Source organism: Prunus avium, chromosome 8 (assembly GCF_965620075.1).
Source record: "Prunus avium chromosome 8, drPruAviu1.hap1.1, whole genome shotgun sequence".
Taxonomy (NCBI): Eukaryota; Viridiplantae; Streptophyta; class Magnoliopsida; order Rosales; family Rosaceae; genus Prunus; species Prunus avium.
In genome coordinates this window covers 24,471,923-24,489,772 of record NC_142291.1, presented here as the reverse complement: position 1 = coordinate 24,489,772, position 17,850 = coordinate 24,471,923, and the positions used below count along the sequence as shown (strand labels likewise).

At 37.8% G+C, this 17,850-nt stretch overlaps 1 protein-coding gene across 1 annotated transcript; it reads right to left on the bottom strand.

The window, feature by feature from the left end:
• Positions 1-8,237: 8,237 nt before the first annotated feature.
• Positions 8,238-8,816, bottom strand: LOC148292358 (uncharacterized). The gene has a single exon (XM_088245790.1). The coding sequence runs from the start codon at positions 8,814-8,816 to the stop codon at positions 8,238-8,240; it is 579 nt and encodes a 192-aa protein (XP_088101916.1).
• Between the last annotated feature and the right edge of the window lie 9,034 nt (positions 8,817-17,850).

Genomic DNA, 17,850 nt, shown 5'->3' with positions numbered 1-17,850 from the left:
AAATTTAGAAATTTTTAGAAATTTTAGAATTTTAAAAAATTAATCATTTTTTTCAGATTTAAAAATGAATAAGAAAAGCTAGCTGATGTCAACTAACAGCTAGGTGACGTTAGTTGGGGCCATCCAATTATTGTGCCTAGGCTGACCAAAGGGTCACATGTAGCCTAATTTTTAGGAATTGGCACTTTGTGTAGACCTCTTTTTTTTTTCTTTTCTTTTTTTTGTAGCCGTTTATGTAGCCTACGAATTTTGGGGATTTGGGACTATATTTGAGGATAATGTGACTTCTTCGAATCCGTCAATCCCTAGATTGCAACAAAAGAAGAAAGGTTTTTACTTCAATCGAACTAGATTGTTGAAAGCAAATAATATATAAAGGAAAGAAGAAACTATTCCTTACACCAACGTAGTTTCAACATGTGATGGTATCTTTGCATATGGATTTTTGCAATAAAGATCATTGATGGTTTTTGGTATTATCAATCTCACTCTACTCTCTCTCCATGATCACAAATCCAAACACACATAAATTTGTAAAACATACTTGCATATAATTAGGATTTTAAACGTTATCATATTTTTTTTACCCAAGCTGTCATAGTTATCAAATTCTTATTAATGACATATTTGGTAAGTAATTTTTGAACCAAAAAAAAAAAAAAACATAGGTTTTTTGTGTGTACAATATTCTATTGTACTAAGAGCAACTCCACCCATTTGCCCCTTGCAAATAGTATTGTGTATTTCCACCCGTTACCATGGCAAAGGGCAATTACTATTCATTATTTTATTTTTTTCACAAATTTGTTTACCTAAACAATTAATTTGGATAATATTTTGGGTTCGTACGTGTCAATATTTATTATAAAATTCATATCTCAATTGAATAAAATTTTGGTATTTATAGAAAAAAAAAATTAGTAATTTTTAAATTTTTTTTATTGCACAAAAATTGGCTGCCGTTGGATTGGAGAAAAAAAATTGATCGGAGAGCCCAGAGCGCGACACGTGGACTTTAGTAGCACTGTAGCGTTACTGTAGCAATGACGTCAGCACCAAAACGAGGGCTGGAGCTCGGGCCAACCTTGCCCACGGGCCAGCCCAGGTTGCTGGGTTCCACTCCCAGCCCGGGCTTGGGCTCCTCGCTGGAATGCCATTTCCTCTCCCCCCCCCAGCTTATAGCTGGAGTTGCTCTAAGTATAAATTAAGTTGTAAACAAAATCCATTTAGTTTTACCCAAATTTACGAGCATCAAATTTCATGCCCATTATAATTGAAATTTTTATCCATAATATTTGACCACTTAGGGCAACCTTTCAGTCGTAGATACCATCTTTAGTAAGAGCATCCACAATGGACTCCTTAAATCATCTCGTTCGACAAATTTTAGGGAGAAATTGGAAAAATACAACTTCAACCATGCTCTCTATCCACCTCCTAAAATAGGGAGATCTTTAGGAGCCCCTAAATCTTAGGAGAGAGAAAGGACTCCTAGTGGCTCTCTATAATTTAATGCTGCTTTGTTTTATGCATAGTTTAAACTTTTAATTAATCCTAACTATTTATATATATATATATATACAGTCCCCTTCTATTGAGGGATCCCTTAAATAATTTTATTTGAGGGACGCCCTTTAGGGTACCCTACAATTTTTTTCTCAATGATCCAAACCATCTATTTTTTAGGTCTTCATTCATAGATAATCCTTACAAAAAATTAGACAAATCGGAAACCGTTTCGATATCCAATTGTGTCCTACAAAATCAACGAACAACAATGCATCAAGAAAGTACTCAAATTTCAAAAACACAATTGAGTGGTCAAATGATATCGGATTCAAGTGATTTTTTGTAGAGATGATCTTTGAATGAGTATCTACAAAATAGACGGTTTGGATTTGTGAAATGCAATTCGGAGTGGGGCCTACAAGGGGTGTCCCTCAAATAAGCTTATTTGAGGGATCCCTCAATGGAAGCTCTCTGATATATATATATATATATATATATATATATATATATTTATAAAGATGAACCAATCACATTGAAAAAAAAAACAACTATAGTATTTATGACTCCCTAAATTAGAGAGTATGATTGGAGTTCAAATTTTATAAAGAGCTCCTAAAATAACTTTTGTGTGTTTTTAGCTAAATTTTAACTAGAAAATAGGGAGCATAATTGTAGATACTCTAACAAATGAACCTTATCACTGAAGAACGTCTACTCACAAACAAGTTTATATTTTTCATCAATGCAACTGCAACCATTCAAGTTAGTTTTTATTCTTTCTCATATATTTTATTCTTTTTGTATTTTCAAGTTTTTTATTTTAGGATTTTGAATTTATTTGTTGCGTTAACTTTTAATAGGTGAAATGGAATTTTGGTCAATATTTGTGAACACGAAAGTAATTAAGACTTGACAAAAAGATACATAATAATAATATCAACAATTATCTAAACAATTTCTTTTATAATTAATTTTCTAATTTCAATATATTAATAATGCTTTTCAATAAAATATGAAAATAGTTCAATTAAATATTGTTATATTCTCTGACACAATTATTATTATTATTATTATTATTATTATTATTATTATTATTATTATTATTATTATTATTATTATTTATCAAATTTATAAATTTATAAATTTTCTTATATGTATTTTTGTAACCAAATTGTCAATGTATTATCAAGTAAATATACCCAATTCATACATATGTATGATATAAGCTAATTATGATTAGTTATTAATTACAATGTTTATTCAATTTAGTGTTATGTAGTTTTCATTTTATTGGAGGATGACCAAATTTTTTGAATAAATACAAAACTTATCATGTTGTGATCACTAATTGTCGTTGTGGCTACCATCAAATCTTCGGAGTTATTTCCTCAACCCCTCCCTCCTTCGTAAAGCCAACTACATTTTAACGAAATCGAGTCTTGACATCTCTTTTTCTCTCTCTTTTGCAGGTGCTGCGCACCACAATAAATGGTTGATGGGGGCACCTTGCGATCATAAGAGATCATTATGACCCAGGACTAAAATATCAATAATATTGATGAAATTATCTTCTTATTTTTTCGGGTCTAGGATATTTTGGAATATATCCATACACATATTGTATAAGTATCGATAATATCGATGATAATATCAGAAAATATCGACGCCGATAATTTCTCTCACACTTCAGCAACATTTGGCCAAAATATCGCTAAAATATCACTATAATATCAATAATATTGAGATGATGAAGACAGTGAAATTTTTTGAAGAGTTATTTACACAACACTCCCTAAAGTTTCTTGTGTTTTCACAAAGCCGCCTTAGGTCTCAAAAATTACATGAATACTCATGAGGTTTCAGTTTGTTTTCACAAAACCCATTTTCGTTGATTGTTTGTCCAAAAATTTATAATTTCATTGAAAAAAAAAACTTATGCAAATGACAAAATTAACCTCAATGAAGTATATGCAATCTAATCTCAAATGCCAACTTTGTCATATGGATAATTTTTTTTTTGGTATGAAATCATCAATCTTTGGATGAAAAATCAATGAAAAGGAGTTTTGTGAAAACAATTTAAAACCTCAGGGGGTGTTCTTATAATTTCTAAAACCTCAAGGAGTTTTGTGAAAAAAGCCGAAAGCCTTAGGGGTGTTAGTGTAAATAATTAAAATTTGAACCTTATAGGAACTCTATGTGGTACTAAATCACTCATGTATCTTACCATGTCATGTATAAAGTGTAAAATATTGTAGTAAATCATCATAAATAAATGATTATACTGAGTTCAATCTTCTTTCATTAATTACTACATATTTTCTACACTCGCAGTGTTTGTCAGCTCGCTATATAATCAACTTAAATCAGTTAAACCCATCATGCAATGCATTTCCTTCCAATTTTTTGTGATAAAGTAATATATAATTGACTAAATAAACATCCTCCAAGGTTTCAAGAAAAATTTCCAAGTTTTTCTTACAATTTTTGTGGTTTTTATTCAATTTTTATCGATGTCGATAATTTTTCGATATTTCAATTGAAATTTTTGTGTGTTTGGACCATCGATATTTCCGAAATCATTTGTTGGTGCCTAAAATTGGTTTAACAGAAGATAACGATGACCTCTTCGAGATCGAGGTCGGTTAATTCTTCCGAACTAGGCAGTGTGACCAACCAAGTCGTCCTCCAGAACTTGTAAAATAAGATAACTTCAATGGGTGACACTGGTGTGGTGCCGGCCAAGGACCCTCCGATGCTTAAGTCAGTCGAGTGTTTGAGAGCAAAATTGCACAATGGGTTCTAGTGCTTAGAATTGCATACCTTTCTCGGAGGATGTCCTCAGGCTTTCATATCATCCAAGGCGACCGAATTCTTCTTGGAGTGGAACTCCAAAGGAAACCGACTCTCCTTGAACTAGGACTCCATTTAGATAGTCATCTTGGTGATCTAGAAACATCCCAAATTCTATAGGACTAGAAGTCCTTTGAGTGAACACCATGTAAATCAACCTCATGTGCACTAGGCCCAAGCTCATGGACCAATAGGCCCACAAGCCCACACGATTCAGGGTGGAAAAATATATGGTGACCAGGTTCGACCTCAGCTCGACCACTAACACCGTGTTCTAGCCTAGCCCGACCACTAATACCATGCTCTGGCCCAGCTCGGCCTAGAGGTATTTTACCTCACAAATAGAAGTCCCCCAAGTCCCCAGACAAGAGAAGTTTGTGTAGGGAGTTGCATTTTAATAATTTGGCTGAGCTAGCAATATTAAATTGTAAAATAATATTTTAATATTCCCCCATGTCACAGATCGGCACCAAGAGTCCCCCAAGTTCTATTAAAAACGAGCTTGGCGAAAGGACTTGGTTAGTGGCGAAGAGAGTAAGAATTTAGCTCGAAAGAGAATAATAAAATATGATGCTTGAAAATGTCCAATGGTGGGTACTCCACATGGCAAGTATGCATTGGTGGAGAAGTGAAATTGAGCTTTCCAAGACAAAGCCCCATTTTTGAAATGAGAACAACCCAAGAGCTGGGGTCAGACCACGAAAACAAAAGGCAAAAAATGAAGACACACCAGCCCCCAACCTAGCTACTATTTGGAGAATAAGAGAATGGGAGAGTAACGACGCTCAGTTGAAGGACCAGCAATCCCAATACACCCAGCGGGGGCGTAAGATCTCAGCACCATCCAACACCTTTTGTTTTGCAAAAAGAGATTTGCACTTTCCTTTATTTTTTGTTTGAGTTTGATTCATAATTGTGGGTCACAAAAATCCTCAAAAAAAACCCCAAATGCTTTTGAGTAGTGCCAAAAAGGGTGCCTTTTGTTTTTTCTTTGGAAGCATGTGTGTCATGTTGTTCTTTGCTCCCTTGTTGCTATTTGGAGGCCATATGTGAATTGATAAAGTCTGGAACTTTATGCATGCTCTTGGACAATTTGTAGGAAATCGATATTTGTTTTTTTGGTTGAACCCACATGGGGTAGGTGTAACAATTAAGACACAGGAAAAAGTCCCCAGGCATATGGAAACATGGAGAATTTTTATGAATTGCTAACTGCCTTTCTTTGTCATGGAAAATGCTTTCCGCTCATGTTTGCTGCCGCCTTTTATTCTGATTATGGCTATTGAAGTAAAGATAAACCAAAGAGTTTACCACCTTGTGATATTAGGAGGCCATGTGTCTTGATATGCTAAAAAAAAAAAGTCTGAAGCTTTGTTACCCCGTATGTGACTATGTCGTGGAATTGGGAACAAGGCGCTGTTCTTCATTTTTCCTCGTTGGAACCCCCTAAACCTTAAATTGTTGAAAAGATGCGAACACATAGTGCACTTGTGCTATTGAGATCTCGGTATCTCTTGTTTCTCTTTTTTTTTTTTTTTTTTTTTTTGTGTATGAAATTGCAAACAACAATGTGGCTCTGTGTACCCGTTGCCATGGATTCGTCCTTCTTTGCATATATGTCTTGTATATCTAAGCTTGCATCATTGTAGTCGTTCCTCAAGGTAATTGCTTGTGTTTAAATTGTTGAAAGTGTGTGAAATATTTTTCATGCCACCACTTGCATAATGAATCAGAGCAATCTAGGAAAAACAATTGAAACAATGGGGGAAGTCCCTAAGTCCCAAAGTGAAAAGGTCCCTCGTCCTCTGTGTTGTATGTTGGAATCAAATTGCATGACAATAAGTCATATGTTGGATTAATGGCCTTCGAAAAAGAGAGAATCAAGGGATTTTTGTTGTTGTTGTTATGGCCCAAATATATGGATGTAAGTCATTGGGCTTCCACCATGTGCTTCATATGAACCCCCATACACCTTGCTGCAAAAGCCAAGTGAAAAATAGAATCTCTAAACAGTCACAATGTCCAATATATGTTGTTGCGTCATTTGCACCGTCGTCAATTTGGTCATATTGGTGTGTCCATATCATTTTCGTCATGACTGAATGATAGGTAGTGCAAGTAGACACAAGCAAGGGGTAGAGGACATCACGATCCATCGACAAGATCAGAATCTAAAAGAAAGGAACCTCGCCATCTGAGTTGGGTAAGTCCCCATTCTAGAACACGACCTAGTGTATGTGACATGCCACGTAGATGTCTGAGTCGGGTAGTTCACGGTTTGGGATGGAGGATTGGGAAAGAGATTGGGATCCAAGAGACGAGAGCGAAGGAGGTGACGAGGATGAAGAAGCCGAGCTAGTAGGAGGAGAGGGGGGTCATGATGATGACGAGGTAAATATGGAAGATGAGGTGGTAGCAGAGAAAATAGGTCAATATAGCATTGATAAGGTAAAAATGAGATGACTGAGGGTGAGCTTGAGAATTTGAGGTTGGAGTGGAATCCCAAACACAATAGAGTTAAGGTTGCTCAGAAAGGATGAGAAGGCAAGTCAACCCCCGAATGGCTCGGTCTTGATACATCCAGGGTTCTTTGAGGTTGCCTCTCCACTTGTATGTCCATAAATTCCTTAGAACCTTAGGGTTGGCTTCCATGCAGATCAACCCCAATGTCTATATAGCTTGGTTGAGCATGTATGTATTATGGAAGCAACTTGGGCTTGGTGAGCCTTCCTTTGCTCAATTCACAAACCAATATTGTCTGAAGAAGCATCCAAGTAGCACAGGGTGGTGGTATGTCTATACTTTCATGAATATATGAGGTGCCTTGATAACAAACAACCCTTCAAAGAAAGCTTGGAAAACAAGTATTTCTTTGCTTCAGGAAATTGGGAGTTGAGAGAGGATGATGTGGACTCTGGTGCTCGAGTGCAGACTTGCTTCCGTCAAGCAGGTGGGTACTTGCATTTCATGTAGGTCAGCATGTTTTTAATTGGTGCACCTTTGTATGATTGGTTGACGATCTAATACACGGTGTATATGTGGTTTTACAGATAGGTGGGCCAGACCTCCTATTCGGGGGTGGAAGTTGGAGCAGATCGTGAGAGTCCGAGTTGAGAAGGGCATCATTGGGAGGTTGGGTAAGAGGCTGACCACTCCTTTCAGACTTGTAGAGTTCGAGCTCGCATCCCCCAAGAACCAAGGCAAGCTTTTCTTGTGCACTTTCCTTACTATAATTTATTTTGATAGTCTAAACCTAGTTTGTGTTGTAGGCAGTATGTCACCAGAGAAAGGGGCACGGAATCCAGGCTCCAGGCTAGCTGAGTCCTTGAGCAGGGCTCTTAAGGAACAGAGAAAGGCAGAGCCAAGAAAGGGTGGTGGTGGAGGCAAGGGATGGTGGTGGAGGCAAGGTTGGCTAACCTACCATTCCCGTGGATGGCGATCCTGGTCCCCTTCAAGTCATCCCTCCTAGCACACCTTCTTAGCAGCCAACCATTGTGCTCGATGAAGATGGTTCCACGAAGAAAGACGGGGAGTTGTACACGACGGCCGTGGAACCTGACCCCAAGAAGTGAAGGGTGGATAGTGGTTGATTAGGGCATTTTATTGAATATTTGTTATCCCTAATCTATATTTGTTAGTGCCTTAGTTTATTCTATTTGAACTAATTAGATTATTTTTCACAAAATGTGAAGTAAATTATAAGTTTGCTAAAAATTGAATTACAGGTCAAAATTGTCTAAGGTGCAAACTAATTAATATATTGCCCATGTTGTCTTTGCAGTCATCAAAGAAAATGAATTTCTTGGAGACTTAAACATGAAGAAGCAAAGAGCTTGAAGATGCCAAGCTCATTGTCCTGGCTGAAATTCCTTCCTTTAAATTTGACTATCATGAAATCCCTTAGTTCTTTCCATGTAGATGTGAGAACTGTCATAAGCACCTTGATGAATTTCCTCTAGCTCATTTAACTGCAATTTCCGCTTTTTCCCAGCTGAGTCATATGCAAAATTTAACTCTTTAATGACCCAGTAAGCTTTATGCTCTAGCTCCATAGGTAGATGACATGCTTTCCCATAAATAAGTCGAAATGGTGACATCCCAATAGGAGTCTTATAAGCTGTCTTGTATGCCCACAAAGCATCATTTAATTTTAAACTCCAATCCTTGCATGTAGAACCCACTATTTTCTCCAAAATACGCTTGATTTCTTTGTTTGAAACTTCAACTTGACCAGATGTCTGTGGGTGGTAATGTGTAGCCACGCGATGATTAATCTCATACTTTGCCAGTAGGTTAGCAAATGGTTTATTAATAAAATGTTTCCCCCCATCGATAAGAATAATGCGCGGGATTCCAAAATGTGGAAATATAACCCCCTGGAGGAACTTCAGGACCACTGACCCTTGATTAGTTGGTGCTGCAATGGCCTCCACCCACTTGGAAACATATTCCATAGCCACTAAAATGTATTGATTCCCGTTAGAAGATGGGAATAGTCCCATGAAATCAATACCCCAAACATCAAATAATTCAACAATCAGGATACTTTGTTGGGGCATCTCATTCCTTCTGGATTGGCTGCCGACCCTTTGACACCTATCCCAAGCCTTGCACAAATTCTAGGAATCTTTAAAAAGTGTTGGCCAAAAGAACCCACTATGTAGGATTTTCTATGCTATCATTTTCTATCCAAAATGTCCCCCACATGCATAATGATGAGCAAACTTTAAAACACTTTCCTGTTCAGCCTCAGGAATACACCTGCGAATAATCTGGTCTGGACAATACTTGAATAAGTAGGGTTCATCTCAGAAATAGTGCTTTACATAAGATAAAAACTTCTTTTTTTGCTGGAAGGAAAAATCTGGATGCACCACACCCTTAGCCAAATAATTGACAATATCAGCAAACCAAGGTGTATCCAGACGAACTGAAAATAACTATTCATCGGGGAAACTTTCACTCAATGGTAGAGAATCTGCCTCCATAGCTGCTGTAATAATTAATCTGGATAAATGGTCAGCCACAACATTCTCACTAACATTCTTGTCTTTAATCTCTTGGTCAAATTCTTGAAGTAAAAGAACCCAACGAATCAACCTAGGCTTGACATCCTTCTTAGACAACAAGTATTTTAATGCAGCATGATCAGTATAAACAATTACTTTAACCCCAACCAAATAAGACCGAAATTTCTCTAGTGCGAACACAACTGCCAACAATTCCTTCTCTGTAATTGCATAGTTAAGCTGTGCATCATTGAGAGTACGACTTGCATAATAAATGACATGGGGAAGCTTATCTTTCCGCTGCCCTAAAACTACCCCGACAACATAAGTTCAAATAGTAAATCCCAATATGGTGCAGCAATGATAGGTTCTGAAGTTAGGAGTGCTTTCAACTTGTTGAACGATTCTAAAGAGGCCTCATCGAAATTAAATGGTGTGTCCTTAGCCAATAAATTGCACAAAGGTCAGCTAATCTTGGAGAAATCCTTGATGAACTGACGATAAAAACCTGCATGTCCTAAGAAGGACCTCACACCTTTTACTGATGTAGGGGGTGGCAGCTTTGCAATAACTTCAATCTTTGCTTTGTCAACCTCAATGCCTTTGCTAGAAATCGAATGTCCCAAGACAATTCCCCGTTTCACCATGAAATGACACTTTTCCCAGTTTATCACTAAATTTGTCTCTTGACATCTCTCAAGAACTAATGATAAATTCTCTAAGCACTGATCATATGAATCCACAAATATAGAAAAATTATCCATAAAAACTTCCACAATATTTTTGACCAAGTCAGAAAAAATACTCATCATACAATGTTGAAACGTAGCAGGTGCATTACATAATCCAAACGACATCCTTCGATATGCAAACGTCCCCCAAATGGGCATGTAAAAGTTGTCTTCTCTTGGTCCTCTGGGGCAATCGGGATCTGGTTGTACCCAGAATAACCATCCAAGAAACAATAGAAAGCCCTACTAGCCAATCGTTCTAACATTTGGTCAGTGAATGGGAGGGGAAAGTGGTCTTTTCTAGTTCCTGCATTTGTCTTCCTATAATCCACACACATCCGCCATCCTGTAGTTAAACGTGTAGGGACCAGCTCATTGTTGTCATTTTTAATCACTGTAATGCATGTACGTTTTGGAACAACTTGTGTAGGACTCACCCATTGGCTGTCTGAGATAGGATAAATCATACCTGCATCAAGTAATTTCATAACTTATGTTTTGACCACCTCGTTCATAATTGGGTTAAGGCGGCGTTGAGCATCAACTGTTGGCTTCACGCCGTCTTCCAATAAAATTCTGTGCATACAGACTACTGGGCTAATACCCTTGATGTCAGCAACTGTCCATCCCAATGCATCTTGACATTTTCTCAAAATTTGAAGCAATTTATCTTCCTCTGTGGGGGTTAAATCTGCTGCAACAATAACTGGCAGTGTCTCTGCAGCTCCTAAATATGCATATTTCAGATGTTTTGGTAAAGGCTTCTGCTCCAATTTTGGTGGTTGCTGTCTGGACGGTTTAAGGGGTTATTTAGGCTCCCTTAAACTCTCGTAAACATTCCTAAACTTTGGCAACAGTTTGGGTAGACTGTCCAACGCGTGAATGTACTCAAGAACACCTTCATCTTCAGAATTTGTCCCATGTTCCCCTTGCAAAACATGTATCAACTGATCTGTATTTGAACTGGCATAAAAACTATCTTGAACCATACTGTCTACCATGTCAATGCGCATACATGCTTGCTGTTCAGCAGGACATTTCGCCGCCTTAAACAAATTAAACACCACATATTGGTCCTGAACCCGTAAAGTCAATGTTCCAGCTTCCACATCAATTAAAGTCCTAGTTGTTGCCATAAATGGCCTCCCCAAAATAACAAGTGTTTGAAGGTCTTCGTCCATATCTAAAACCACAAAATATGCTGATAGATAAAGATTATCAACCTTAATAATTAGATCTTCAATAACACCTCTTGGATAAGTGATTGAATGGTCAGCCAGTGTAAGTATAATTGATGTAGACTTTGAATCTCCTTACCTCAATCGTTGGAAAATAGAAAAAGGCATCAAATTAATACTTGCACCCAAATCAATTAAAGCACGTTTAAAATTAGAATTTCCAATAGTACAAGAAATATTAAAACTTCCTGGATCTTTTTTCTTATGTGGCAGTTTGTGTAGCAAAACTACGATGCACTGTTCTGTCAAAATGACTTTGTCCAAATCTGCAAGCTTCTTTTTGCTGTTGCAAACTTCTTTCAAAAATTTGGCATATGATGGAATTTTCTTGATCGTATACAGCAATGGAATGTTGATTTGAACCTTGGATAATGTCTGCATAAAGTCCTTCTGGATAGGGCAATGGAGGGTCATAAACACGCAGTAAAACTTATTTTGGGACAGTTTCGAGATCTACCAGATTATGTTTTTCTGCAATTTTGGTAGGTTCTGCTGCTGCAAAATTTTCTGCGTTATCCTCCACTGCTGGCTGCTCCTTTTCAATGCTATTTTCACGATTGTCATAGCTCTTTCCACATTGTAAAGTCCGAACAACGTTGCAATCTTCACGTCCTCTTAGATTAGGCACTGTTTGACTAGGAAATTTGCCTTTTTCTCTGTCTAAAATCTATGTAGCAAGCTATCCAAATTGTTGCTCTAAACTTTTAATTGATGCTTCAACATTTTGGAATCTTTGGTTGCTGCCCTCTATGAATGACTGAGTTGTTGCTGTCAATTTAGCTAGCTGATCATCCAAAGTTGGTTTGGATGGAGCAAATGGTCTTTGGGCATGCTAGAATGGTTTTGCATTATTCTGATTGTCACCCCATTTGAAATTAGGGTGATCCCTCCATCCTGGATTGTAATGAGTTGCATATGCATCATTCCTAGGCCTTTGATAGCTGTTCATCATATTAACATGTTGCTTAACAAGGTTTAGGGTAGGATTCTTTATGCTGTAGCCCATTATGTCATGTGTAGCCATGTTGCAAATACTGCAGACAGTTGATGTAGGTGGTTGCTGTTGTGTAGAATTTGCAATTTGTTGTTGAAGAATATCAAACTTTGCATCAATTTTCTTCTCCATTTTTTCCATTTGTGCAGACATGTTGGGAGAACCTACTGATAACCCAAAAATTCCCTTTTTTTGTGAATGTTCTGCTGCCCATTGTTGAGATTCTGTAGCCATCATATCAAATAATTCAAAGGCCTCTCTTGTAGATTTATTTGACAACGAACCCCCAGCTAATGCATTCACATGGCTTTTAGATGTAGGATTAAGCCCATCAAAGAAAATATTCGTTTGTGTATTTGCATCAATATTAGCATATGGACACTTTATGTACATCTATGTATATCTCTCCCATGCTTCATGAAACTCTTCATTAGGCTTCTATGTGAATGTCAAAATCTCCTTCTTGTAATTCAATGTCTTGGATGCTGGATAATATTTGTTCAGGAATTTTGTGTGTAATTGTCGCCAAGTAGTAATGCTATTAGCTGGTAGAGTGAACAACCAAGTTTCTGCCTTGTCTTTCAAAGTGAAAGGGAAAAGACGTAACTTAATAGATTCAACAGAAAAACCCCTAATCAAAATATTTTTGCAACCCACAATAAATTTTGCAATATTTATGTTCGCATCTTCATTAGGCAGCCCACGAAAAGTAGGTAGAATTTCAAGCATATGGTGCTTGATCTCGAACAAATCACCATCTTCTTGTTCAGGATACATAATGCAATTGGGGACATCATTGGCATGGGCAGCCAACAACTCTCTGAGTGGTCTGCCTGCTGCCGGCAGTGCTAATGCCATGTTACCATCATCCACAAAATTTGCAAACAAATTATGCAGAAAAGTGCCCCGCAGTGAACAGTCCCACGCCCAATTAATTTCTCGTCGTTGTCTGTGCAGTGTGCGTTCTGGTTTTGGATCAAACTGCGCAATCTGTGCAGTTCCTGATTTGGTCTGGACCATGCAATTTGCAGAATATGAAACAGAAACGAAATTGTGCAATAAAAAAAAAAAATTGACGAATTTTTTTTTTATCTAAAATAGTCCTTGGCAGCGGCGCCAATTTCTTGATATGATTTTTACCATCAATGCAAATAAGGTTAAAATCACATAAAATACTTGCAAGAATACAAGGCTGTTGCAATATAGATGCTCATCCAAGGTCGTTCTCCTCAAGGACTATCTAGCAATTTATGTAAAAACAATTTCCAATTAACTACCTAAAATTAAAAGTTGAGAAAGATGATTATGAAATTGTTTGATACTAAAAACAAATTTTAAACAAAAACAATTACAATTGAAGAAAAGAGTTTTAAATATCAATTTATAAAAGCACTAGGGTTTCGCCATTACCTAGCAATCCTATTAATTTTTACCAATTACTTATGATTTGCACATGCAACTTTGAAGGTTAGGTTTTCCTAATTTAAATTCTACTTGGAACCTCCAACATAGAACATATATCCAACATGCAACCCGTTCGGACGTTCGGATCAAATCTGAACATGAAAGACTCATTATGTTTTGTGAAAATCCTTTGAAAAACCATGCAACCCTTAAGATGTGGTGTTCATTCTAAGTGAAATTACAATTATTAATCACAAGAAGCCAGCATCAATTTCAGGGAACCTTCCGACCAAAATTGCATCCAATTACTTTTCTAAAGATCCTAATGGTGATCAGGCATTAAGACAATTAGATAGTTTAAAACAGTGATTAACAATTCAAAGTATGCATGCAATCAATCACAAGCAATTAAATAAAAATTACATATTCATGCTAAGGTTCAAGGCTTCACCCTAGCAAAAGAAAATTAGTTACGCATATTCATAACTGAAATCATGGAAAATATTATTAAGAAGGAAAAGAATGAAAACACCTTAAAGTTGCAAAACTCCAAAACCCTAGCAATTGCTCTCCACAATGTCACATTCAAAAGCCAAAAAGAAGTCCCCAATATTGCCGTGAAAACCAACTTAAATACCCCATACAAACAAGCTGCCCCATCCAACTTTTCTATCCCCACAAGGAAACTAATTAAAATAAAATAATACTAGGACAAAAAGTCCAAATTGGACTAGGAGAATCTGCATTTAAACTGCCCAGCCACGTTTTAGCCTCAAATCTCCTTCAAATTAGACCTAAGATAGCTTGTTTTAAAGATAAAAATATTCTGAACACTTCTCTAGAAGGCCACGAACCCATCCGAGGTCATTTTGGGCTCCAAAACGCAATTAAAGCCCAAAACGTCATTATTCCAGCACCGCGCACTGCTCCTTTATTTTATTGCCAGAAAATAACCGCTTGGTAGAAAAATCTGAAATTTCGATACGATCAAGCTAAATGACTCACGAACGTCCTCCAATTGGAATTACTCCAAAATTCATCCATTTGATTATGTTTTGCTTCAGAGGAAGTCGAAAGTCCTATATTGGAAATATAATTCAAAGTATCAAAATTCTTCCAAAATATTAACCGAAATATACTAAGAATGGGGTTAAATATATAATATAAAATATGCCCATCAGTGACATAGCAATTTTCAAGCAGAATTTCTAAAATGAACATTTGTCACCAAAACTGTCATAACTTCTTTAAGAAAACTCGAAATCATGAATCATAAATTTCTATGGAAACTAGACTTCCATATAATTTGAATGGTGTATGGCTCACTAGCTGATTCCACCTGAACAAGTATAGTTAAATCTGTGAATTTGACTGATCTGCAGAGACTTTTAAAAAAAAAAAAACTTATTTATAAATATTGACTCCAAAATGCACATCACGAGTCCTATAGTTTAATATACTGAAACTAAGCCAAAAGATGGTTAAAAGCACAAGTTTTATTGAACACCATGACCAAATGATAGGTTAGGATAGTACAAAATTATATGTATTTATAGACTGATCAGAGTCCAACTTGGGTACATCGTGCATACTCTTTTCGTACTTTGTTGGAGTCCCCAGCTACGGTTGCTCCCCCTGAGATAATATTGATGTTTTTCGTAACACGTGGTTGCTTATAAGGTGTGTTGTCATCCTGCTCTGCTTGCTTTTTTTTTCACCCATGAATCGGTTTAGACTACCTTGCCTAATTAGTGCTTCAATCTCATCTTGGAGTTCATAACATTGATATGTTGTATGACCGTTCTCATGGTCATATCTGCAGTATCGATTTGGATCCTTTCAGTCTTTGGAAAACTTCAAAGGTCAGCTTATCGCTTACATCATTTCGACCTTCTCCCGTTTATCTCCTACATTAGGCTGCGACAGATCTTTCCCTTATGGTGTGTCATATGTCATCTCCTCAGCTATGGCATGACGATACCCCTCGGACACCAAGTCCTCATAACTCTTAGGTGGAAACTTGTTGACATGGAAGAGAAAAGGTCCTCTTCGGAACCCAGCTAGAATAGCAGTATAAGCCGTATCTTCGGAGCAACTAATGCTAATTACTTCTCGATTGAAATGGTTGATGTAGTCTCGCAACTTCTCCTTAGGGCCCTGCCTGATGTTGATGAGGTAGTTGGGTGGGCACCTTCTTTGAGGCAGATAGAAATAGGTTCACAAAGCTTTGTTTGAGCATGTCAAATGAGCTGATGGATTCAGGCTTTAAGGACTTGAACCAATCCTTAGTAGATCCTTCTAAGAGCATAGAAAAAGCTCGACATTTCATGGCATCTCCGGCATCCTTCACATTCATCTAGTAATCAAAGTCGTTCAAGAAGTCCATTGGGTCGGTGGCCCCATCATAGAGTCGCATCTTGGGCTGTTAGTTGTCATGGCCAGATCGAGAGGTCCTAGACCTCGCTCACGCTCGAAGGCTGTTAGGCGGACTTCCAACTTCTAATCCATTTCATCTTGCATTCGCTTCATGGCTTCCAAAATTCTACTTTATCTAGCATGCTCGTCTCCATTAGGGCGGACTTTAGACTAATTGACTTCCCAATCACGATCATGATTGACTTCATGACCACGATCGACTTCACGATCGTGATTACGAGGTCGTACGTACTGAGCTTTCTTTTCTTCAAGCAAATCTCTTAGGTTAAGATATTCCTTCTGGCTTTCGGCTAGCATGAGAGAGAAACCAGAGAATGAGCCGTGAAGGCTAGTCTCAAAAATTTGCAGCTTCCTGCGGTTCATTCCATTAAGATATCGGGGATGGCTCTCACCCTCTTCATTGTCATGTCCCTCATGTTGAAGTTTTCCTTGGCGTTGGGGTCCTCTGCGTTGACCATCTCCATGTTCCTGATGCCACTCTTCTAGCCTTCGTTGTCTTCCTGTATGGGTCTTCTCTACTCCCTCCATGACCTCCTTGTTCTAATCACGGAGTTCGTTAATGTCTTTCCTCATCTCTTTCAGGTAGGTCTCAATGTTAGTTAGGCGATTGGATTTCTTCCTTTTTTTCCTCGGCGCAGCGGGGATGACAGGTTCATCAAGGTTGGACTCTTCACTCATGGTGTCAAGCAAATGGTTGTTGTCTAAAAACTTAGATGAAAATCAATAAGAAGTCGATTCTCACAAACGCCGCCAAACTGTTGATGCCTAAAATTGGTTCAACAGAAGATGACCTTTTCAAGATCAAGGTCGGGCAATTCTTCCGGACTAGGTCAGCGTGACCAACCAAGTTGTCCTCCAGAACCTACAAAACAAGATAGCTTCAGTAGGTGACACCGATGTGGTGCCGGTCTGATGCTTAAGTCAGCCGAGTGTTTAAGAGCAAAATTGCACAATAGGTTCTAGTGCTTAGAATTGCATACCTTTCACAGAGGATGGCCTCAGCCTTTTATATCATCCCAGGCGACCTAATCCTTCTCAGAGTGGAACTCCAGAGCAAACCAACTCTCCTCGAACTAGGACTCTAGAACAACCTAGTCCTCCTCGAATTAGGAATCCATTTAGATAGTCGTCTTGGTGATCTCAAAACATCCCAACTTCTATAGGACTAGAAGTCCTTTGAGTGAACACCACATAAATCAACCTCATGCGCACCGGGCCCAAGCTTATGGACCAATGGGCCCACAAGCCCACACGAGTCAGGATGGAAAAATATATGGCGACTAGGCTCGAGCCCAACTCCACCACTAACATCATGCTCTAGCCCAACTCGGCCTAGAGGTATTTTACCTCACAAACACCATCGATATTTTAGACCTAGATTATGACGCATATGAGATTCTTCACCTTTCTTTCATTTTAGTCCACAAACTCTCAAATCAATCAATTAGTCCTTTGTTTTTTTTTTTTTCCACATATGAATTTGGCCTCTACCGTCAAAACCTTCCTTCAAATTCGTCACATGCCTTCACATGACCAACTTTAAAGAGGCATTTTTGTCAAATTACAACCCACCCACTAAAGGGAAAAGATAAAGGTATTTTGCTCAAAAGGTAATTTCCTCTCAATTTATGTTCCCATATTGGGGTGCCATCCAAAAAAGCAAATGCTTTGTTGAG

Coding starts and splice junctions, on each gene's coding strand:
- LOC148292358 (XM_088245790.1), bottom strand. CDS start 8,816: ATGGAATATGTTTCCAAGTGGGTGGAGGCCATTGCAGCACCAACTAAT.